This window comes from Protopterus annectens, chromosome 13.part0, assembly GCF_019279795.1.
Source record: "Protopterus annectens isolate FY-2018-M chromosome 13.part0, PAN1.0, whole genome shotgun sequence".
NCBI classification, from domain to species: domain Eukaryota; kingdom Metazoa; phylum Chordata; order Ceratodontiformes; family Protopteridae; genus Protopterus; species Protopterus annectens.
In genome coordinates, this window is record NC_056747.1 from 730,310,749 (window position 1) to 730,335,750 (window position 25,002).

Genomic DNA, 25,002 nt, shown 5'->3' on the forward strand with positions numbered 1-25,002 from the left:
TAAATGTAACATAATTTGACATTTATGAATGGACTGCAAAAATGAAAATAAGAACAAGGAAAAGAAAATCAACAAAAGAAAATTTAGAGGTATTTACAAATAGGAAAAAAATAAAGGGGACACAAAAGAAGGTTCTGAAATAAGACAAATTAGGAGACAGTAAAAGAAAAAAATATTCCATTGGTAAAAGAAAAAAAGATAATTTAAAGGGATAAGTACACAAGAAAAAAGACAGGAATGGATGAAAAAGAATATATGCAGCTAATGATTGGGGGCTGGTATAATGGTTAAGGTGCTTCACTTACAGATACAAGGTACAGTGTTTGATTCTCACCTTTGGGAGGGAAACTGGCTATGCTTAGAATGGACCGTTAAGAAAGCTAGCCTCGTAATTAGCTATGATCTTATGAATCCAGAATCTAAGGAAAGGGGAAAATGAAAATTTTAGAGCACTTTCTGCAAATGTGAATAGTATTAAGAATATAGTAAGAATAAGGATTTTGGAGTGGTATAATGCACTTAATGTAGCTGTAAATATATTGGAAGACGCAAGATTTTAACAAAAGAAAGATTACAAACTTTGAAACTAAGGGGAAGAAATATTATCTGGAATACGGAAAACGAGAGATGTTCTGGAATAGCCGTAAACTGTAAAAATACAGTAAAGATATTAGATCTAACTTCAGCAAAAATGGGAAGATTAACTATTGTAGATTTAAAATGGAAAGAACAAATATATATAATTATAACATTACATGCTTATACTAATTGTAAAGAAAGGGAAAGGTTATTTCATCACAGTTTAGACTATGTGGTGATGGATATAAATATTATAATAACTGCAAACCTTAATTGTGATTTAAGAGACAAATATAAAAACAAAGGAAATGAAACAAGAAAATGTTAGAAGTTATAACATGTGGTAATTTAAAACTCTGGGGCAAAAATTCATGAACTTACAAAAAGGGTATGTATAGAACTGACACAGATTATTTTATCCTATAAGAAGGTTTAGTTATAGGAGAAGAGGAAGTAGTTGAAACAAGATTTTCTGATCATGTCGCAATATGGCTAGAGATAAAGGAAAACAAGGAATTATATATATATATATATATATATATATATATATATAAATGACAAGAGAATAAAAAGGATAAATGAGAAATCATGGAATGAAAAAGGAAAGTTATTAGTACTACAGTTATGGAAAAATCATATTACTATGAGAACATTTTACAAAAAATGGTCTGAATGGTGGATACTTAAGGAAAAATATAAAAAAAAATGTTTTTTACAGTGACAATATGATGTGAAAAAAGTAAAGAAAGGAAATTATAAAAACACACAATGATGCATTGGAAGATTTAGACCATAATGACAGAAAGCGCTTTGGATGATATTATGAACAGAAAAGCAATGAAAATTGTGACAGCAGACCTTAAGACATTTAATACAACTGGGCATGAAATCTTACTGGTAATAATGAAATCTCTATAGAACAACAGAATATAAAGTACTAAATATGGCACCTTCATCAAGGGGAGCATTAGGAAATGTCAGATCTGACATCTTCAGTCAAATTTGGGGATCTTAGCCATGCACACCTGTATATCACTGATCCACTTGATGCAGCTCCAGATACTGCATCTAAAGCATTTTAGAGAGTTGTGTGACTGTGGAAAGCAAAGAAATTAATGAGGATTTAATATGTTGAAATGACAGGTCTGCAATAACCTTATTCATGTCAGCAGTTGTTGCTAAACTGTATTTGGACATTTGTTCTTCACAATTAATAGTTCTAAAGGCCACAGTGGAAGACATGCAAACCTTCGTTTTGTACCTGTCAAAAGCTCTACCTTCCTTACCCAAGGGTACAGTATTAAATGCAGTAGTATATTGAGATCCAGAGCTTTTTTGCCAGGGAAACAACATAACGCATCAGCTACAGGCTTATGAAAAAATGAGACCGAGTTATCTTGTAAAGTATAACTGGCTTCCAAGGAGCAGGTGTCTGACTGTCAAGGAAAAGCACTGGCAACATTAATGTCATCCTCCATTGCCCCAATGACAGGAGGAATAGTTAATGGTTTAGGAGTTTCTACCTGTACACAGTTGCAATAACTGTAATGTTTTAAGATTCTGCTGACTATACAGGAAGGATGAAAGAATTATTTTAGTGGGAGCAAAAAGGAGTTCATTCATAGGAGAATCTGAAATATTTTTTTCTTCACATTCTGATTCCAAGTTTTCAGGTGAAGAAATTTGGGAAGCATAAACTAACCAATCTCCTTAGTATCAGAATAAGGAGGAGAGGGAGCTCTCTTCCTTCCTCACTGTGAATAAACAGAAGGAGCAGTGACTGAAATGCCTTAAAACAAGACCTTTAACAAAGAGAAACCATTCCTCTATGGATTCTTTAGAAGAAGGGGGTTGTTGCAGTAGAAAGGTGTTTAACCTTCTTGCCCTTTTTTTGAGATTCTAAACAAAAAAAAAACTGATAGACTGATGTCCAAATCTCCACCTGGGTGCCAGTTATCTCTTCCCTAACTAAGCTTTGTGAGAAGATGTATGGTACTCCCTTCTCTGAGGCAAGCATATGTCCAGCCTTGGAGGACGTGCCTTAATGGCTCCTGACCCTTAATGGCTTCCTGAGGAGCAGCACCAGAGGGGCTGGAAGTAGTAGACAAATGTTCCAACAGCTTTAATGTGGCCACAGAGGAATCACCATTCAAAGACCTAGGAAGACAGGATACATCAGTAGGAGTTGCAGGAACCTCTCCCATGCCTTTTTTCCCATACTTGGCAACCAAAAGGAAAACATCTGAGATACCAGCACTTGAATCCATAAGTCCACTGTGTCAGGGCTTTAAACTGCTGATTTTCTACATAAGGTTTCAAGGAACTAAGTCTACTCCTTATCACTTTAAGGGTAAGCGATAAACAAGCATGACTGGATGGAGTGTTCTTCCCCTACTAGAAAAGACAATTTGTGTGACTAATCTCTGTATGGAAATCGCCGTACCAAGAGAACTCCCTTCCTCTTAGGCATAATCAAAAAAACAGTACAAGTTTTCACAGAACTATGGAAGAAAAGTCCCAAATGGAGTTACTTACCTGCCCAATATCTCAAACTAGCCAACCACTGAAAGTGGAGCAAAGAGAGTTTGACTGTTTTTTTTTCAATTGCAAGAAAGTTCAGAAATTTTGGTGAGGATACCTACACTTTTATACAGACAGTTACCTAATGATGAACATCTTGCTGAAACATTTTATCATCATCAAGCTGCATCAGAGAGGGGAGAATACACTTGAGAGGTACAAGCTAGGTTCTCTGTCCTGCAAGGACAACCCTCCCTGGATGGCAAGATACCTCTTTTTTCCTCAATGGGTTAGGTACCCAAAGTGTACGCTCTTTCATATGGTAAAGAGCTCCTCTACTAGTCTCTTAAAATTGTGCACAGTTAAAACCAGTTTAGATGCTGAGATCCAGGAGGCCTGCAAGAAGGTAGGCACCTACTGGTCATATGTTCAATGCCTCCTAGGGTAGACAATGGCACAGATTTTACATATTAGCTACATGAACTTTCCTGAATGATTGACTATGATCTGGCAGTCTGTCACAACTTCCATGCCGATGTCAGAAACTGCCATCCGGACAAAACTGACTTCAGTGTCTGGTATAAAAACTGGTAAAAGGCCTGGAAAGATGCTTACAAATTCATCTCCAAAGAGGTCAGGCAGTGGCTGGCAATTAAGCCAGAATTCAGGTCCAAGTGGCTGGGAAAACCATTACACCAGTAATGGCATTCTTGGTCCTGATACTATGGAAGTCACTTTGCTACTCTGAAGTACCTTTGTTGAAGGGTTCTCTCTCTCAATATCTACTTGTTTCTATGCACCTTTTGGGAGGTAGTGACTCTCCTGTAGCATGGAGAGCTATCCCAAGTCAGAGACCAGTACAATAGCTTCCAGTTTCCTTTGTGCCACATATGTATAGACAGTAGATTTCTTTTGTTAAACACACACAAATCTTGCTGTCTACAGTGACACGGGTATCTCGCGCAAAACACAAACATTATGAATATACACTTTTATATAGGGTCTAATGCTCACAGATGCATGATACAATCCCTGGGAAACAAAATTGTTTTCCAGAAATCATTCACTAGCAAAAGAACACAACATATAACAGAAGAAAAACTAAACACTTCCCCAATAGGGAAGTTACCTTTTGTAGTTTTCCATCAACAAGGAGCTCTAAAGCCAAAAGCAGACCAAAAAGGATTTGTGAACTTTAAGAGGTACTGCACAAGTCTATAAACAAAAAGAACTGAAACACATTCCTGCAATGACAAGGGTCAGCATGCACCAACATGTCTGCAGGAGTTGTACAAACTTGGCAGACAAACATCTGCAGCTACCTCCCTTTCAAGAAAACAACTTCAACAGGGAGCCATAGAAAGAAGATGGCTCTTTTCCTCATACTCTCTCTATTCGACTGAAACTTGTCCAATGAAGGCACTGATGTAGGTCCCCCGCTTCAGTGCAGTTCACAGATAAACTGAAGTACTCCCTTGGAAACATCTTACAGTCACGGAAAACATTCAAGGTTACAATAAGGGACTGAACTGGAAGGAGCTACAGAGACTCCAGAAGTGTTAGGTTTATTCTTCTCTTAAACCTTATGACTACAGATGATCACAGAGGTTACATATTTATTTAACAAGAAAAGTGCAGCAAAGGCCACTTTTTGTAGGACAGACGTTAGTGAGAATTTCTTTACTTCGTCAGTTCCCATTCCTGTTTTTAGAACTCCCTTATAAAGTAGTATGGGTCTCAAAAGACTGTAACAAGAGAACTCCTGTGTTTCCACCTCTTTTACATCTTCCTTTGATGGGTTCTCTTTACTAGTCCTCAGCTCCTTATTCATTTCCCTTTCTTGTTTTAATTTTCCTGCTATCTGCTCATTAGAAATAAAGGATTTCAGACAAAGGGAGAAAAACAGTTACTTGCAGCAAAAATGCACAACAACCTACCACAATCACAAATATATACTTCATTAGGTTCATAGATGTGCACTACGCTAATGACCACAACAGGCTTTTAATTCCAATCATACATCCCAAATCTCTGACAAGTTCTGGTACCCTTGATAAGTATAAATAGGGGCCTGGGGGATGAACTATTTATAGGTTGTTTGTGTCTATTACAGACATAGGTACCAAACCAGGGATACATTTCCTGTTCCCCATTCAGTTGTCCAAGTTACACTTGGATTAGGTTAGGGAGGGACTCTACTTCACATGAATGGGGAGCCTGTTCCAGAGAAGGTGTAGTCTCTGGGATATATACCTGTCTCTCCAGCAGGTCCTATTTATATTACAGGCAAGGTTTAAGTCTTTAGAATGGATAATTCTGGTGCTGTCTATTTTGCAGATATGCAGGACATTTATCAGAGTGGGGGGTCTAACAATACCTTGTATGCCAGACACAGATCTCTCCTCAACAGCCTGTAGGAGACAGACTACAAGGATAGGGCCTTGAGATGGTCTGCACAGGACATGTTACTTATGCCCTGTTGGATGCGCCTGGTTTGGTACACACCAGAGGGGCAATGTATTCATTGACGGGTCTGATGAATGTGGAATACAGTGGTACAATGATCTCCTTGGACTTGCATGCCATACCTTTGTTTATGAGTTGCACAACACAGAATGATTCCCTCACTACTGTAGACACGTGATGGTCAAAGGCTAGATTACAGTCCGGGTCTCCCCAAATCCTTGACTACTGGGTCAACTCTTGGGGGTGTGTTGTCAATAGGATGACTTACCAAAGGATACTATTATGCATTTCTTGGTATTTAGTTTTTGTACATGGCTCTTACACAAGTTCTTTGTCTGTATCAGTCCTTCCTGAAGGACATTTGTGTTCATGGGGATTCTATGACTAATAGATAGACAACTAGTAAGAGTTTTACAGACAAAAATACTCCAGTGTTAACTAAAATACAAGTCCTCTTCCAAGGTCGTGCTAAAACGTATTACTAGAAGGAAATAATTAAAAGAATGGAGATCCTCTAGAAATGGTAACATTATAGAAAACCAATCTAGTGTTTTTGACTTAAGAGTTCTTCAGAACTGAGTGCATTAATTACACAAGCCCATTTATAAATACTTATGTATACATTAGCAAAATAACGTGATAAAAACAATTCAGTCAACACAACACCAATAATGATAATAAACAAACTATACATGGTGTATTTTATTTATCAAATAACAGACTTGTATGATAAAAAGACCAGGAAGGCTGTTGGCATTTAAACTGATTTGCTAGTGTAACGGTCCAACTTACTTATATCCCCACCATGTAAATGCAGAGGGCAAGAGCTCAAGGCAATCATTCTTTAAACCAGACTCGGAAGATCCTACAACCTTTTTTTCAGTGCTTTCCAAGCTGGGCATGCCTGAAATAAATAAGATGAATAGTTTGGCTTTCCAAGTTTCAGCGTGTTAAAATAGATCCCTTCCTTAGACACCTGCCTAGAGCTCTGGACTCCGTGCCTCATAACAAGGTTGCAAAATGGTGTGGTCATTAGTACACATGTTACAACGAAGAAAAGAGCTGTGAATCAGCAATGGGATGCTCTGCAAGACATCTGCCAATTTAGGTGGCAGTTTGGATGAGGAATTAACCTTTTTATGAGACAAAGGGGCAGAGTCTATGTGCCTTCAGGTGGCTTTGAAAGGATTCCTAATGACATCCTCCAAGGAACGGATAAACAAGATTCCTTAGGCTTCCCCCACTTCAAAAACTCCACAAAGCATTTTTTGATGGAAGGTAAAAGAAGTCAAGGGGCCAAACCAAGGTATTCCTCATGAGCCTGACAGCATTCCTGAAGTTTTTGGCACCTGTAGGAACGGGTCTGGGGTAAAGGAATGGCAAGGCTATGCATGCTCCCCTCTCTTGGCATGGGGGGGGGCAGGGTGAGATACTGGTGGGGGTGTGCTATTGTCCTTTGCAGACTGGGAGATGAAAATAGCAGCAGAAAGCTGGGCTAGCCTATGTGGGGAACTTGGGCTACACTGCAATCTTGGGGGTGGATATACCTCACACAGTATGCAGTGGTCTAGAAGTGCCAGAATGTGAGGAATTACAGCACCATCCTTGCATATGTTCTCTTCACCTGGCTGTAGCATGACATTCCTTCCTCAGCCACCCCACTTCCTGGTCACTGAGACATGGTACAGCCAATGTAATCTGCGAAGCATTTCTCTCTGCAGAGAAAGGACCTGACCAGCAAGGGAATGAGTCAAGGCCTGGCTCATGTAAGGCAGGCATCCAGAGATAGGATAGAGTTATGGGCTGATGGAAGAGAATCAAAGCCACTTGCGACCAACACGCCACCACCAGAGCAGAAGAGGTGTGTGTGTGTGTGTGTGTGTGCGTGTGTGTGCGTGTGTGTGCGTGTGTGCGTGTGTGTGTGTGTGTGTGTGTGTGTGTGTGTGTGTGTGTGTGTGTACGTGCATGTGCACATGTTCCTGTGTGAGAGACTGGGAGTTATAAATTGCAGTAAATTAAACACATAGGCCTTGAATCATCTGACCTTAAGAGTCAGAAGGCAAGGGATAACCACAATCCCTGCTTCTTGTAGGTATGAGCTACACAACATAGTTGTACAAAATACAGACTGGAATCAGGTGTTAGGACTTTGGGAATGATCAACGGACAATGTGCCATCAAAATGGCACATGTCAGGGACAGGGGCATACGTAAGGTGCACAGGTTTTGTATCTAGCTCCCTAAAAGTGTGGTCCTCTATCAAGGCTCTCTAGCTTTCACCAGACATACCATTGCATGATGATGACACGCAAGTTGAAACATGGCATGAACATCTTAACTCTCTGACTTAAGACCAGTCCCAGGAGCAGACTTCAGGTCCTAAAAGCTCCTGAGTTGTGACCAAATGACTTATCAATATCTAGAATCAAACTGTCTGGCCAAAGGCACTTTATCATTGTAAGAAAAGGGTGGTGCAAGAAGCTGAGAAACGCTCCCACGATGCGAATTATGGCACATTTCCCATTATGCCAACTCTATCAAAGCTCAGGATACTGGTTAAGGCTTGAAACCACAGTCGTTAAGGACAACCACAGCACCTAAAGGGAACAGGGAGCTGGGAAGAACACCAGATTTTCATCAAGGGGATGCATGTCTGGACATGGTCTAAATCTAAAAGTATTTGCACGGTAGTAAAATTCTGATGACTGGCTGGGGCAAAAAAAAAACTTCAGATAGTCTCCTCGCAAACAGCTACTGATTGCAATAACTTCACCCTCTTTTGATAACAAGCAGTCTGACTAAACCTTTGGAACTTGTAGTGCTTAATAGTATGCACTTTTTCCTGAGACAATATAGGCAATGCCACTGTGGGTCTTTGTCTAGCAATCTGGCAACATCACGGAAAACTATGAATAAGGACTTCTTTGGTAAGAAAGATGACAAAAATTGAGATCTGACCTGTGCAAGCAGTAGAAAACTGCAGGGGTCTGGAGATGAGCTCACTTACTCAGCTGGTGTACACACTGGTCAAGTTTCTACACATGTGGGACTTTTTGAATTCTGACTGGTGAATTACCATCAAAACTAGGGCTCATCAATGAAGTTTCTTTTAACTCAATGTTACCAGTGCCTTTTTTTTTTTTTTTTTTTTTGCACCAACCAGCCCCATTTAGCCTTCTGACTGCTCCCTCATTTTTCATGGCCACCTGACCCCAGATTCCTCAATGGCTCCTTTCCAGACTACGTTCCAATGTAACCCTTATGTGGGTGGCTCCACAATACTCGGGAATCAACCATGTGGTAAACTCAATAATACCTCACGAAACGTCCAAAACAAACAAAACAGCGGTAAAAGGCAAAATAAAAAAATAAAAAAAAAACGAATGGCTAAAAACATAAATTGACTTTATTACATAAAAATCCAACTGGTAAGCGCTTTCACTCCCTTCATGGAACTTCTTCAGACCAAGTTGTATAATGAACACGCTTATTTAAATACTTAATAACAATAACGTGACCCAAAGCAATTAATGCCTTAACCCTTTCCTTCTAAGTACAACTTTAAAGTTTTCCCTATCATTTAAACCAGGGTATACACATGCATTCAGCCTGATTTGCCAGCAATATTCTCTCCAGTCCAGTTCATCTTCTGCATCAAACCTATGATCAAAACCAACTTCATCAATTATTACAAATTTGAAGCATGCCTTATTTTTTCTAACAAATGTTTTTACTTAACATGTTTTGCCAAGGCATTGCTTACATCAATCTTGTCTACTGCTCTTATATGTTCATTCACTCGCATGTAGAATTCTCTGATGGTTCTTCCTATATAAAATGCTGGACATAATTTACACAGAGCCATGTATACCACATATTTGGACCTGCAATTATACAAATTATTCAACCAATTTCAAAACTTTTTACTGTGACTACAAAATTCTTAACTTCTTTCATATATTGACATAACTTACAAATGTTACATCTTTTCATCCCCACTTCCAACACATCAGGCATACTTGAGCATAAATTCCTTTTCTTAAAGTCTTTTAAACTCTTTCCTCTTTTAGAGACAAAGACGGGTCCCCTCCTATAACATTTTTAATTTCTTGGAAATTCATTAAGAATCTCCAATTATTCTTGATTATTCCTTTGATTTTACTTTCATCTACTGAATTGTCTAAAACACGTTAGGGAAAATCCTTTTCATTTTCTTTTGACTTGCTATTTACATTTGCTACCTTATGTTCCCTTACAGTTTTTACTTCCATCCAAGAATTGTTAATAATGTCCTTGGGGTACCCTCTTTCTTGAAATTTCCTTTTAAGTTCTTAACATTCTTTTTCAAAAAATACTGCCTCATCTGTTAACCTGCTCATTCAAGTGAACTGCCCCTTCACTATGTTTTTTTTTCAGGCTAAACTTATGCATACTGTTGTAGTGGAGATGGCTGTTACTTTGCACTTCCTTTTTATAAATCTTAACTTTTAAAGCATTACTAGCTGAAAGACACAAAGACACAACAACTAGATCTATACATATTCAGGTCCAAAAAATTAATGTTGTCCTTCCTATAATTAAATGTCAACTGAAGGTAACTTGTGGATTCATTCACATGTTTAATAAAATCTAAGAGTTCCTTTTCGGATCCCTCCCAATTAAAAAAAATCAATAAAAAGTCTTTACATGATGATATGTTTTGCAAAAACTGACTCTAAAATAACTTTTTTCCCGTTCATCAGGACTATATTTTCATAGCTGGGGGCCATAGCCACCCCCATAGCTACAACATGTTTCTGTCTGTATATTTCATCATTATACTCAAAAAAAATTATAAGATAAAATAACATCCAACATTTTTGTGAACTATCTCATTTGTCTAGTGTTAAATAAAATAATCCTGAAGTACGAAGCTCCCTATTCACTATTTCCAACCCTTCTACATTTGGTACGACTGCATATAATGAAGCAATATCTGCTGCAGCCAACCACATGGAATCATCTATTTTCACATTCTTCAGTAAAATTTTAAATTCAAAGGAACCTTTAATATAAGATTTACTTTGTACGACTAATACTTATCTATGAAGATGTCTAGAGGTTCCATCTTACTGCCTTAACTGGCTACTATCGGCCTAAAATCAGGGCAATTCAAGTTTTTATGGATTTTAGAAATCCAAACACCTTCCTAGTTTGGGGTTTTCTACTCTAAAAAAACTCCACTGTTTCTCTGTCAATCAAATGATCTAAAAAGCATTCTTCTATACAAGTATAAACAACTCCACATGGTGGCCATTCATTTTTTTATTATCATGCGGTAACTCACTTGTGCTTTGGGAGTGAGGGATCCAATGAAGCACCAACATCCCTTAAATGAGGGTGGCAGTCACACAAAATCGCCATCTACATGAGCAGTGTGTGCACAATGGCATCACAACACTGCGACATCACCCAGCCCCCATTTAGTTGGCAGTGTGGCAGGCTCTTGATCTTCATAGATCGCATAGATTGCACCCCCCCCCCCAAGGGAAAAGACAGCTATTCATCAGCTGTTACATGCTATTGTCCTTAGCAGACTCTACCAGTGCCCAGAGTACAGCCCAAAACTCAGGTTACCAGCAGCACAGAAAGACACATGCTCTGTCCCTGAGCTGCTGAAATGGTTCTCTTTTTGTCTTATGAAAACCTGCCTACCCCCATATGATTGTGTTACAGAAGTGCCTTCAACTTACAGGGCACTATGGAAACAAGGAGTTCACCAAATGGCAGTAAAGCTCATCAGGCGAGCAGTACATCTTACCAGAACAGAATAAACCCAGTGCTACACGGCAGTAACTGTCTCACTAGGTCAGTTGCTGCCACAATGAGTAAAGATCACTTCTCAGTCTGGGTTATCATTATAGATATGAAGATGCTGCGGCTTTCTAAATGGACGAAATACTGCAGGACCCCCCCCCCGCCCGTTAAACTTTCTAGTTCTCCAGTACCTGCTAATCTCCATCCCACAGGCCTTAGTGGCCTAATGCCTATTATTAATCCATTTATTCACCATTAATCTCTTTTGAGATCTTGAGACTGGGAGCAGAGGAAAAAGTGGTGAAGTTCCCAAGTGCTGTTGCAATACATGCAGAAATGGGTGTTGTTTAAGGCATGTCATACCCATTTCTGATGCCCACAAGACACTCAAAGAACATCAGCCATAAGACTGCAAAAACTTGTAAGGTTGCCTGATCATACTTGGGTATGCTTGCTGTGGCATCCATCATCTCTTTTGGAAGACTGACAAGCAAAACAAAAACAAAAAAACATCCCTTGCCAGTCTTCCTCTTTCCACTTTGTTTCCTGCATTAAGCTACAGATTGAACTTGGGTCATCTGCTCCACAAAAATGCATTTACTTATTTATTTACGGACATCTGACACAAAAAGAAATGTTTTCTCTCCACCAGGCTGCTATTTATTATATTGAAGGCCAACTATGACTCTGCACCATACACATTACCTTAAGAGGTGCAATATTTGCATTGGATCCATTCTTGTAAATTTCATTCATTGTACGTTGAAGAGCAACTGCTTGTTGTGTTAAGTGCTTCAAGTACTCAGAGCTTTCTTTGGTCTTCTCATGTTGTTCACCAAGCTGTCAAGAATGAAGAAAACGCATTAGAGGTCTAACATTTCTGTGAAATGAGCAGACTACCATTAAGTACTCCTTCCCAATAAAACTGTCCAAGTGACTCAGTTATTATAACCTACACAAAACGGTACTCTGGCACAACACCATAAATACAGACTAATCTGGTTTTAGTCTAGAAATGCCAAGCTGGCAGGATCAGGTTGCAGGAGTGCCAGTGAAGCTACAACAATGCCAGGCTTCTCTTACTTTTCTACATCAACACACTCAGTCACAACACACTTTGCAAGTATAGCAATGAGAGGAGAATAAAAATTGTAAGAACACATTTTTAACATTAAGAAAACAAGATACCAACCTAAGCTTTCTACAATACAATGCTTCCATTATGTTGATGATTATACAATGTGCTGTTTAGAGACAGATTCTGGCAAGAAGTTTAAAATCCTTAGAGAACAGAAAAAAGGAGGAGCCATCCAAACATGGAAAAAAGTTATGGTCTTAAATCTCAAACATGGGAATACAAAATCACAACGATGGAAAGGGGGAAAAAATAAAGGTATTTTAGGAATCAGAACACTGAAGGATGAACTTAAGGCACTTGGGATGGGATCTTACTCGAGCTGTACATCAGGTGATATTCATGGAGGTGATGCTTACATCTGGTTTGAGTGAGGATAGGATGGTCTACACATCATGGTGTTTAATGAATGAATAACCGTGAAAAAAAACTCAGGACTTTGGCTTCAGGGGCGACTGGGTTCTGCATAAAGAAGTGTGTGCATACCATGTGACGATGTGCATCCTTCTACGAAGAGAACCAAGATCGCACATGATACATTTTTATTTTTATTAGCAAATATTTAAACTAGCACAACTGGCATGTTCAGAAAAGAGCAGTTAAATTAATACTGCTTCTTCAAAACAAGACAGTAGTTAATGAAGTAAACTTCAACAACTTGAAGAAAGAGAGGCCTGACATTTAATGGAAGTGATAATAGACAAAAAAGGAGCAACAAAAGGTAAAACCACAGGGAAGGGGAAAGGTGATTAGTTTCACTGTTTATGTTCTATGCAGAAAACTGTCAGAACTAATTGTCAGAACTGAGGGCTATGAAAGAAAGATATATCAATATTTAAAAAAATCACATATTACACAGAAAACAGCAGAAAACAGCCAATATGTGGTACACAGTTAACAGAAGCAAAGGAAGGAGACACTATATTAAAAAAAAAAAAAAAACATGTTACATTTTATAACACATGAAGGGATGCAAAGATTTTCTGTACCAGGATTTCTGAATGACGGTGCTACAAAAAATATTCAGGAACTGCACTTCCTGATTATGCCCCCTAATACCATGCAAATGGGATGGCTGCCTCCTTCGCCCCATCGTTGCTGTGCTTCTGCAGACAAAGGGTGTCAACATGAACTACTGACACTGTAGTAAGGTACCCGATATGTTACCACACAAAAAAAAGGAGGGCAATGAATAGGGCAGCCATGCAAGTTTAAAAGGGTAGTGGCTAGAATACCATGTTGACTGGAAAGGAGGGTAGTGTATACTAGTAAAGTTTGCTCAGAAGAAATGGTGATTAGGAAGTTACCACAAAAGTTGCATCTTAGTAATGTCATGACACTTTAGAAAGTCTGGAAGGAAAACGCCTTATTTTTCAACATCAATTTATACATCTGTGTTGATGTATTAAAACACAGGACAATGGATGAAGAGGGATATGGCAAGATTAAAATGACCAGAAACATAGATAAATTAAAAATGTAGAAATCCAAAACAGTGCATTGAAGGAGGAAGGAAATACACAGCTAGATGTTACGTGACAACAACAATGAAAGTGGAAAACGGATCCAGGCTTAGTCATGTTACAAGACAAACACACAAAGAAGTGTGAGAAAGCAGCAGAGATGGCTGCTGAGAAAGAAAGAAAGAGGACAGTCACGGAAGTAGCATCGCCAGTGGAAAACAAAGCCTTTAGTCCTCTCTGTCAGTAACTCATAACTTCCACCAGTTCCAATGACTTCAATTTGCAAGGACAGAGGGAGAGAATTTTCAAATAGGAGCAACAAACATCCTAAAAGGTTTACAGCACAAACCATACAAGCAGGCAGACCAAAACATACTTTTTTTTTTCTTTTCAGATACTTAAAGCAAACCAGAGTTCGGTATGTTACCATCTGAGGTTACACCACGTGTGGGGAAGGAAAACCGACTCAATAACTCAGCGTTTTGAGGAGTGTACTCCTGACAAAAAGGACCCCCCCCAATGTACGTGTGGGAACATGTTTGCAAAGGAATGAGCGCAGGAGGCCCACAAAGGAGTACAAGTACTCACATCAGCCACCAGGGAGTGGGATTAGGGCTAAATTAGAAATGCCCGAGCCTCCTCAGTTCAGGACGGCTACAGACTTTGATTTGGCAGGCCAGAAGAAACTGACATCATTGGGGGGCTGATGCAAAGAGAGGATTTCTGTTGACAGTGGCCTTTCCATGCAGATTCCTTAGACTGCTAATCCAGACAGTTTGCTGAACAGGTAGGGGCCATAGAAGGTCAATGGTCCTTTGACATCTGCAACACCAAACAAACTTCATGCCTGTTTGGATGACAGCACCCTCTACTCAGCTCTTGTCCATGTCAGTGATCGCATTACCACGGACAATGAACAAACTTGACAAGATTAATCAGGGTGGGTAGGAGTGGGGAGTCTGATGGTCAACAGGGGGAGGCAAAAAGCAGCCATACCCATTGAAAGGCAAAACAGGTTCAAGCTCACTGTAAAAACATTAAGAAATAAGATCTACAATTGCTACAAACCTATCAATGCACAGCAAACCATTCTGCACAGTAGATGTTTAAGTCCCAGCTACATCATGCTCAATTTCTGCACCTTAATTTTCATCATCCTCCTCTTACACCAGTCTGTCACAATTACTCTCTAGTGACAATTTGTCCTACAACTTTCACGACAGGAGTCAACATATGCTGCAATCATCATTCAGAAGAAAAAGCTTGATGCTAACCTGATTTCTGTAGATTGTATAGCATTCTTTTTCATGCTGCAGTGCTGAGCGGAACTCTGCTTTGCTCTCATATACACGGGCAATCAGATGATGACTGCAGAGAGAAACAAAACAATGGTTAAGCTTTCATGAAATCTAAAAGTTTTAGCTATGTAGAAAAAAATAGTACTGAAAATAAGTTTATTCCTGCCATTAAACATGTGAAAAAGAAAAAGCTATGGGCTTATGGAAGCATGATCTTTTTCACACCTAAGCTGGCATACAATCCCATGACAAAAACATTTACTTTGGATTCTTATACAAACTTCAACCATCTGCCATTAAAAATAAAAATGAGTGCAGCCTATAACAAGTTTTCAACATATTTTGCAAGCAGCATAAATAGCATGTTTGTCACTTTGTTCAAGAGAAGCAAGGGACACCGCAAATAAAATGTTCGACATTATGCCATTCTGACAAGGCTTACTGCATCTTGTGATATAGGTTGGAAGAGAAAATACTGCATTTTCCTAAAATGTAATGTTTACAAAGGACCCAGTGAAACTTGAGTGTACAAAGGAAATTCAATGCACAAGTCCAGCTCACTACACATGTAGGGGAGTTCAGTATCTTGATTTCGGTATTTTAACATTTCAGCACTATACATTCAGTATTATAAAACTTTCAGTACACTGCTGTCTATTAACTTGACATGGAGTCTATATAGGTGTGTGTGTGTGTGGGGATGCATGGAGTGAGACTGAGCACTTTGAGAGGCTGCAATACAGCAGGGGATAGGGACTTTGCCCTTCCCGACTGCTGTGCAATCTGGGAATTGGGATATAGAAGTAGGAGAGGATGTGGGAAGTAAAGGGGGGGGGGGGGGTCGGTGGCCCTGCAAAAAAACAAAAAAAAAAAAAAAAAACAAACATGCGTGCAGGTATTTTCTTGTGAAACATATTTGATCACTTTTTTTTTGCAATCAGTTTTTATTCAAACAGTTTTGGTTCAATTATCTGTAGTACATTTACATTATATTATCTATATATCTGTTTGTACATTTCAACATATATAAATCTGCTCACAACACCCCTTTTATCCCATTTTTCCTCTGTATATAATGTGTGTGAGACTATGTGCATGTCTGTACACTACATACACACAGGCGCAAGCACAAAAAGTAGTTACCAGTATGAAAAGGTCTTTACTGTGGTGCCCTAGAAAGTAAAATCTCAGCAAAAAACAAACGGGCACAATTTTACTATACTAAACATAACGCATAAAAAAGGGACTACACATAAAAAACAAACAAAAAAAAAAAATGTCCTGTAAAAATTAGAAAATGTATGTTAAAAAGGCAAAAACAAAGATCGTAAACACAATAATGCCCTTCAGGGGTGGGCCTTTCAAGGAAATAACAGACCCCGCAGGGATAAGACACTTCATGTTTGGTGTTAGGTCTCAAAAAACTCTGACCAATCTGTTACTGCCCTACAATACCCACCTGGTTATATACAGAACACTGTAATAATATAATAAAAACATAACACAAATGTTATCACTTTTGAGATTTGAAGATTATTTGCCAGCATTCAGGAACTTGTTTATGGGATAAGGGGATGGATGTAAAATGGACCAGGAAGAAAGAAAAGTAACAGAGGAGGACGAGAAGAGTGGTCAACAAGGGAAAAAGTATTATGTCAGAACCTGTCTCTCTAAAGGGCCAGATTTGGAAGCAGAGTGTTTGAACTTGGTGGGTTCATTAACAAGCTGAAGCTCTACCACCGACTCACAGACAGCAATTAAAAAAGGCCCCCTAGGAGCATTTATTAGTGAACTTGGGGAAAGTAAAGTGTTTAATAACTCAGTGCGGCCTCCTCTCAGTTAGTGCATCACTGCTCCCAGCAACCTGTCACTGCAGTGATATCATACGGGAGAGTGTTGGGGACTGTCTCAGTGAACAAAGGAGTCCAATTACAAAATATTAAATCTTTACAAGAAAACTGCCAAAGGCAGCAACAGATGCAAACAGCTTTACTTCACTTGCATTTGTTCACTTAGTGTGGTACTGTGTGCCATATTGCTTAGCATATGATGCTAACTCACGTATATGACTCAGCACAGCATTGCAATGGGATAGGTTCATAGGTTGGTACTAGGCTATCTGCCCGAAGAAGCCCAGCCACGTTGTGCGGTACTCACCGCCCCTTTAGTAGTTCCCCACACCCTTCTACTAGCAGCTAGTACCCTTGGCCCCTATCTAGTAGTGCTGTTGGTGTGATCCCCAGTGTGAACTTTGTTACCCATCCACTCATCAAGGTTCCTCTTGAAGAGTGATAGTGAGGGGCTCTGTCTTATGTATATCGGGACCCCGTTCCATAGTAAGGGAAGTCTCTGCGAAGGGAATCTATCCCTCCAGCATGTTCTATTCATTGTTGTGTTGAGGTTTATAGCCCTAGAGCGTGTAGCTCGAGTAGATTTGGTTTTGCTAAGATGGAGCATGGATGGATATTTCTCTATTAGTGGGCCCACCCTTTTAAATCTTTTATAGCATTGCCAGCTTCCAATGACTCGGTGCAGCTGCCTAATCATTACTTTCTGAACTGATGCCAAACATTTTATCCAGCACTCAGTCAAATCCTTCCGGCTAAGCATGATTCTGTTAATGGAATGGAAAAGATTATGCTACATAACGTCAACCTACTTCTTCACTTAACACCCATTACTATGGAAGGTTCTGTGACCTTTTCTTTTCATGGTTTTCCTCATAATACAAACTTGTCTTATTTACTAGTAACTGTGTTAATTACTTGTCTGTGGATCTCTTCTCTCCAGGGCCTATGCTGAAAACAACAAAAAATGGTCTTGCATGGCCCAGACTATCCTGGTAAACAAAACAATAAAGTGAAATGGAAGGACATTAACACAACTGGACAACAGGCATTTTCTACTGGGATAGAAAGTGAGAATGCTGGGTCAATCAAAGGCTGCTGTGTGGACAAAATTATTTTATGGACAAAGCTAGGTGTGCGTCTAATGTTTCTATACTTGAGAGAGGTGATACACAATACACAAGAGGGTTTTGGAACTGGACTGTAAATAGAGCTTGTGTTTAGAAAGAGCAGAATATGGATTAGAAAATAACACTTGATGCTAAGGTTTGTAAAATGGATGAAGGAAGCAATCTAGAGAGCCATCAAACGTTGGGGTTGCAAATTATGTTCTAGAGAAGGACAACAAGGTATGGGAGCAATGTTCAATCAGGAAGTGAGAACAGAGAAAATAGATGGAAACTGTTACATATAGTGAAGCTTAAAATGAATAGATCACCACAGTTCATTTGAGGCTGGCCTGGCAAAATCCACATAGACAAAATAGTACAAAAATTCCACTACTGCATGTGGCAAAAACATAACAGAGCAAACTTTTCTTCATTTAATATAAGACATAAAACCAGAGGCTATAACATATTTAAATTAACAAGACACCTTCAACTGAAGGAGCTGCACAGAACCATGGCTGTTTGGAAGAGACTGCAAAAAATGCAGCTGTCAAAGCCAGAACTTTTATTCTCAAAATAGTACAGGACTATGAGAACATAGACGTGTCATGCTGAATAAAAGGAACATACCACATAATGAGTCTAATGCATCATTCATGGCACTTTCTGGTCTCCAAGCATAAAATGAGTCATCTCATTCCAGCTCTTTCCAACAAACAGCACTCCCATACAGTTTTAGGGAAAAAATTAATTTCACAAACATTAATCAAAAGACCAGCACATGGAATCTGCATATTTGTGAAAAAAAAAGAAGAATAAACAAGGATGGCATATTAGTAACATTAATCAAAAGCCAGCACATGGAAACTGTGGATTTTTGTGAAAAAAAGATGAATACACAAGGATGGCACATTGGTACGTGTTAGACTCTGCAGTAAGAGGTAGGGACTGGAAGAAATGCACAAAAGCTTAATTCTCAAACCTAAAAGAGGATCATTTTTTTTTTAGAAGATGAATATGATAACTTGTGTTGGGGCAAAAATGTTAAAGGAAAAGGCAAAATGGAAGCAAAAGTTTGTTAAGGACTAGCAGAAAGGTTCATTAAAGAGAATTTTAACAAGAATATTTATTTATTTTATTTTACTTATTTCACATTTGTTGACTGGGATAGTCCGACTAGATATATGTCCATTTTCAGCAGAGGCAATGTCTCAGGAGTATTCTCAAGTTGCATAAAGAGTTAGGAATATAACTATTATTGACAGACTAGAAATCTGATTTAAAGACTGTGGTCTTGGGTTTGAAGGAAAATGAGAGTTTACCTTTGCAGAAAGGCTATTTACTCGCAAGGGACAGTCTAAGTATCAATAAAAAAGGTAACATGACACAGAAGGCATTTCAGTAGGCTTCTGAAGAGAAGCAAGTGTGTAGGCGAATTACTACTTCGGACATGGTGAAAAACTGACAGCAGACAAAGCTGTAGAAGGTGGGGTGTTGGCACAAGAGGGTGGGTTTTCATGGGTGAAGATTTAGAACTTTATAACTAATGAGATTCTAAAAACTAAAAGCCCAATGCACAGCAGGTGTACACAAAAGTACGAAGTTACAAAATTTTTTTTTTAAAACTTCTAAATTAATGAGATGGAAGACATCTCAGAGAATGAAAAACAGAATTTTGCTAAGTGAATCTATGAATGGTTCTCTTACTCTTACGGGAGAAAATTCTGGCATGAAGGAAATGCACAAGAGTAATTATGTCATATTATGAGAGGGGAATGCTACGGAAGGATAAGCATATATCTCAGAGTGTCAGGATTGAGAAAAATACAAAAAATGGGCATAACAATAGAAGACTGCGTGATAAAATAATAGTTTTGAAAAGGGAAGTGCACTGAAAGGAGAAAAAGGGACTAGACAGCACAAGAAAAGGAAGAAATACTGTTTTTCTCAGTGAAGGCAGTTTCAGTCAACAAACTACAGAGGAGAAAATGCATAATATGGGAAATGCTGTAAGAATGGAGTGGACAATGTTCTTATGGAATGTAACAAGTCATGGAAAAAATAGCCAAATGCATACAGTTCCTGAACAAGGAAAAAAGAATGCTAAAATTATGACACTTTCAACAACGACAGATGAGAAATGGAATATGGTAAATACTAGCTTTCAATGTCTGCAGAAGAGAAAATGGGAATAAAGAAGGTAGTTTAATACAACATTAAGGAAGTGATTAAAGATGGTGGAACATAAGTATAAAGAATACAAATGCACTGGAAAGGCGAGAGGGTGAAATACTGGCAATTTAATTACAACACAAGGACCCCATAATGTCACCAATAAAGATGTCCAGGGTAAGCATACCTCGTGGGGAAATGAATGGTCTAAAACAGCAACTCAGTATACAGTTCATTTCTACGGTACCCTGAGAACGTCCATTTAGAGAGAGCAGCTGGGGGAAGGGTTGCTGCTAAAGGGTAGGGTACATGGCACACAGACTATGCACTCTACAAAGCCAGTGAATTTAGAGCACATGACGAAAGGTCACGGTAAACTGAAGACTGCACAACTTACTAGATTGCTGTGCTGCTCATTATACCATGGAGCACAAGCCTAGTTACCCTGGGAACCTCACTTCCACCATCTGTATCCACTCTCAAATCCTTTAAATCATTATACAACACTTACAATAATGGACTACAGGGGTACAGACCTACTGGTATAAAATGAGACCTTTGCCTAATGATTCATCACTAGCTTTACTACTACAATTGAATGCAATGCCTGTAGTATTGCTGCTGTACTCAAACTGCTCTATCTAAAGTTTTTCTCTGTGCTTCTACAGAACGGAACCGTTCTTTCCGGGGAGGGAACCATGACTTCTGATTTGGAGGCAATGGTTAATGTCCAAACCACTTCAAGCTCAGCAGTGAATTACTCTAATGGATAGTGCAGATCACTGTCACTTGAGGCTAAGAGAGCATCATCTATAAACAAAGATGCAGCACATGTCCTCCAAATGGATGCTCTCCAAACCCTTGGGATATGTTTTGATATCCTGCCCAAGAAAATCAGAGACAAGATGCATCCTTGCGGAGTCAAATACCAACCACAACCATGTCCAACTTAATGTTGTGAATATGGACAACAGTCACAGTCCTCAATTACAAGGAACGAATGGCACTCAGCAGTGGCACTGGGACCTGTAACTGTTGTACCACTTACCCTGACTTTGAAACGTCTTGTGGGAACATGCTTTCTCCATTAACATACTCCCACGACCCCATCAGAATCTGTGCTGATCTGCTGTTTGAATGACAGAATGAGATCAACGTTGCTTCTCTTCCTGAATCAAAACCTCCTTTCTTGCACCTTTTTCCCAGGCAGGCTGAGGAGTACTGCTATATCTACATGTAACTAGAACATACCCTCCTTTCCCTCTCTTTGAAAATGGTAACACCTACTATTCTTCATTGCTCCCCTTTGACGTATTTACTGTTTCTGACTACTTTTCTAAGCAGTACTAATTATGTTGCTTAAAAAAAAAAAACAAAAACAGGTTTAGGTGTCTGGAGACATTAGGTTACTTTAGGTTGCTTTTTTTCTTTTTTCCAAATTACTTTATGACTGGTTACTGCATTTTCTTATTGTTCTTTTTTTTTGTCTGGTTAGGAGACTAGCTTTTGATCCTTATGGTTTTCCATATAATGTTGGCTAGGGCTGTGTGCTACTTCATACTACAATAGTGAAAAGATTTCCTCCTTTTTACTTGAATGGATTATCTGGTAGGTGTTTTTTTTTTTTCCCTTAAGGGATTGTTGGCACTTATGAGGAGGCAGCAACCAACAATAATTGTGGCACTAAGGATGAATGATTCACTTAAAAACAAGGAATATATCCAAAAAAAAAACATAAAAATGAATCAAGCAATGAGACGGTATAACAAAACTTATTAAAATTACCAAATAAGTACTTTCACAGTTAAGACCCTGCTTCATCAGATGCTCAAAAGTCTTAACTCATACATATGCTTTAAATAATACAAAGCATTAGATCAACAGCCAATCAGAAAAAAAATCCCTCTGAATACATGTACGAGTTAAAACCTTTGAACATCTGATGAAGCAGTGGCTCAACTGTGAAAGCGCGTATGTGGTAATTTTAATAAAATTTTTTATACCACCTCATTGCTTGATTCACTTTTAATGTTTTTTGGACTTACAAGGAGATGCCTACTTAAATTTCATGATAGCGAATGCAACAACAGAACTACAAGAACCATGTTACGAAAGAGGGTGCAGTCCTTCATACACTATCCTCCCTCATCTTAAGTGATGATGTGATGGTGTGTGTGGTGTGTGTGTCTGAGGGCAAAATCCCTACCTTGAACTGGTCAAGGCATTTGATACGATACCCCACTTGGGGATTGTTGACAAACTCAAGAGGTTAGGTACAAACCCGTATGTCACCTGGTAGACAGCCAACTGGCTCACAGACAGGACCCAGGAAGTCAGAATTGGGAGTCCACCTCTACAAAGAGGCCAGTCACAAGTGGAATCTCTCAGGGTCAGTCTTTGGACTGCTCCTTTTTGGCATTTACTTTTCAGAAGTCAAGGCCAATGTCAGTGGTCTCTGGCTGACTAATGATTGCACATTAGGAGCCGTCATTGAATCTAATACAGACACAAATATTCTCCAGAAGGGGCTGACACAGACAAGCAACTGGTGTTAGAGCCATGGACTAAAACTAAATGCCAAGAAATGCATAATAGTATCCTTTGGGAAGTCATCCATCCCTGGTAACTATCACATTGACAATGCACCCCTTAGAGCTGTCCCAGTAGTCAGGGACTTAGGGGTACACACAGATAGTAATCTAGCCTTTGACCATCACATGTTTACAATGGTAAGGAAATCATTCTATGTTGCGCAACTTATAAACAAAGATATGGCATCTAAGTCCAAGGAAGTCATTGTTCCACTGTATTTGGCACTCATCAGACCTGTCATTGAGCACAATGCCCCCTTTGGTATGTATCTAACCAGGCATATCCTAACTGGAATGTCCACAGAGGTTCCTCACTAAAAGAGTACAGAGTGCAAGTAAAATGTCCTATCAAGACTATCTCAAGGCCCTATCCCTGTATTCCGTCTCCTACAGGCTTTTGAGGGGAGATCAATGCCTGGCATAGAGGGCATTGTCAGAAACCCACTCTGATGGACCTCCTACATAACCACAAAACAAACCACCAGAATTTCCCATCCTAAACACTTAAACCTTGCCATGATATAAACAGGACTTGCTGGAGAGATAGGCATGTATACCAGAGACTACCGCATCTATGAAACAGGCTCCCCCATCCACGTGGAGCAGAGTTCCTCCCTAGCCCAATTCAAGTGCAACCTGGACAAGTGGATGAGAAACCAGAAATTGATCTCTTTTTTGTCACCTATGTCTTTAATGGACATAGGTAACCTGTAAATGGCTAATCGCCCAGGCCCATGCTTAAACTTATCAAGGGTATCAGAACGTCAAAGACTTGGGACGCATGGATGAGCTTATAAAGGCCCTTGTGGTCATTAGAATAGTACACACCTATGAAGCATAAGTAGTGCCCCCCATAGAATGTGCTTACTGTGCCCAGCAGGTGTTCATTAACTTTACCATAGCAAAAAGGATACAAGTGTGACAACCACTTAGATGTTTACTGAGTGGTAGGCACCCTATCTTATTTTCTAAATGAGGCAAAAAAGCAGCTTTATTCTAAAATTATTTATCCCACTGTAACAAAGTTATATACCACATCCAGTATACAATGGAAGCATTCCTCATTATGGTAGTTTTGAAAAAAATGCAGCTGTCAAGACTATTTCAGCATCACTGCTGATAAAGACCGTCATTACAGCTAGATTTGTCTTTAATGCCATCCTTTAATAATGAAACACTTGGCAAACTTGTTTATAAGAGCCCATAACTCTGAAATCTTTCTGCCGGTGGTAACAGCAACCAGAAAGCATCTTCCACATATTATTTTATAATCTGCTTTCTTGCCACAAAGGAAACTAAATTTAACTTTTCCAACACAAAGTTCAAATCCCCCCGTAAAAAAAAGAAATATGCTTTTTTCATGGTCTTAAGCAAAGACCATGAAAGCAAGGGGATTTTAACACAAAACTGCATTCACTGGAAGCAGTCCTCACCTTGGAAGATGTAGTCATGGAGACTTTGTTCAAGGCTGTGGAGAGCACCCCAGCCATATTGGGCTACACCTCCTTCCACACGTTCAGACCACAAACTGAAGGTGTAAAAACTAAAGGAGGCATTGTATCAATATTCATTAAAGATAAATACACCTCCAGAGGTTAGACAGCAGGATTCCCTGGAGATACTTCAGGTGCAATTAACTGTTGGCAGAACATGTATTCAAGTCAATGCCAGCTACAGGATGCCCACTCTTCCTGTTTGTATTTACTTGAGTCTATCAAGATACATCAGAACACCATAGTTTTGGGTGATTTTAACTACCCATCCATTGACGGAATTTACTCATGTGGAAACTCACTAGCCAAAAGGTTCCTCAACTTCATTAACTTCAATGCCCTCGACCAGCTAGTTGACACCCCCACAGGGGGTGCCAACATCCTGAATTTGGTGCTTACCAATATGGGGGGATACTGTAGCACCCCCCACTGTGAGGTTTTCCCTGTTGAGATCTGACCATATATCAGTCTCCTTCAAAGTTACTCTCACACCTGACCCCCCCCCCCCCGTAGCACAAACTAAACTAAAAAAC

General features: G+C 39.2%; 1 protein-coding gene across 2 annotated transcripts in view; it reads right to left on the reverse strand.

The window, feature by feature from the left end:
- The window catches only part of CLUH (clustered mitochondria homolog), a 662,807-nt gene that overhangs the window by 46,438 nt on the left and 591,367 nt on the right, over positions 1–25,002 (reverse strand). For both annotated transcript variants that reach the window (XM_044054416.1, XM_044054415.1), the window contains exons 23-24: positions 15,234–15,327; positions 12,067–12,201 (exon numbers count right to left, since the gene is read on the reverse strand). In XM_044054416.1, the coding sequence (XP_043910351.1) occupies positions 12,067–12,201; positions 15,234–15,327 (229 nt within the window). The remainder of the gene's footprint in view (positions 1–12,066; positions 12,202–15,233; positions 15,328–25,002) is intronic.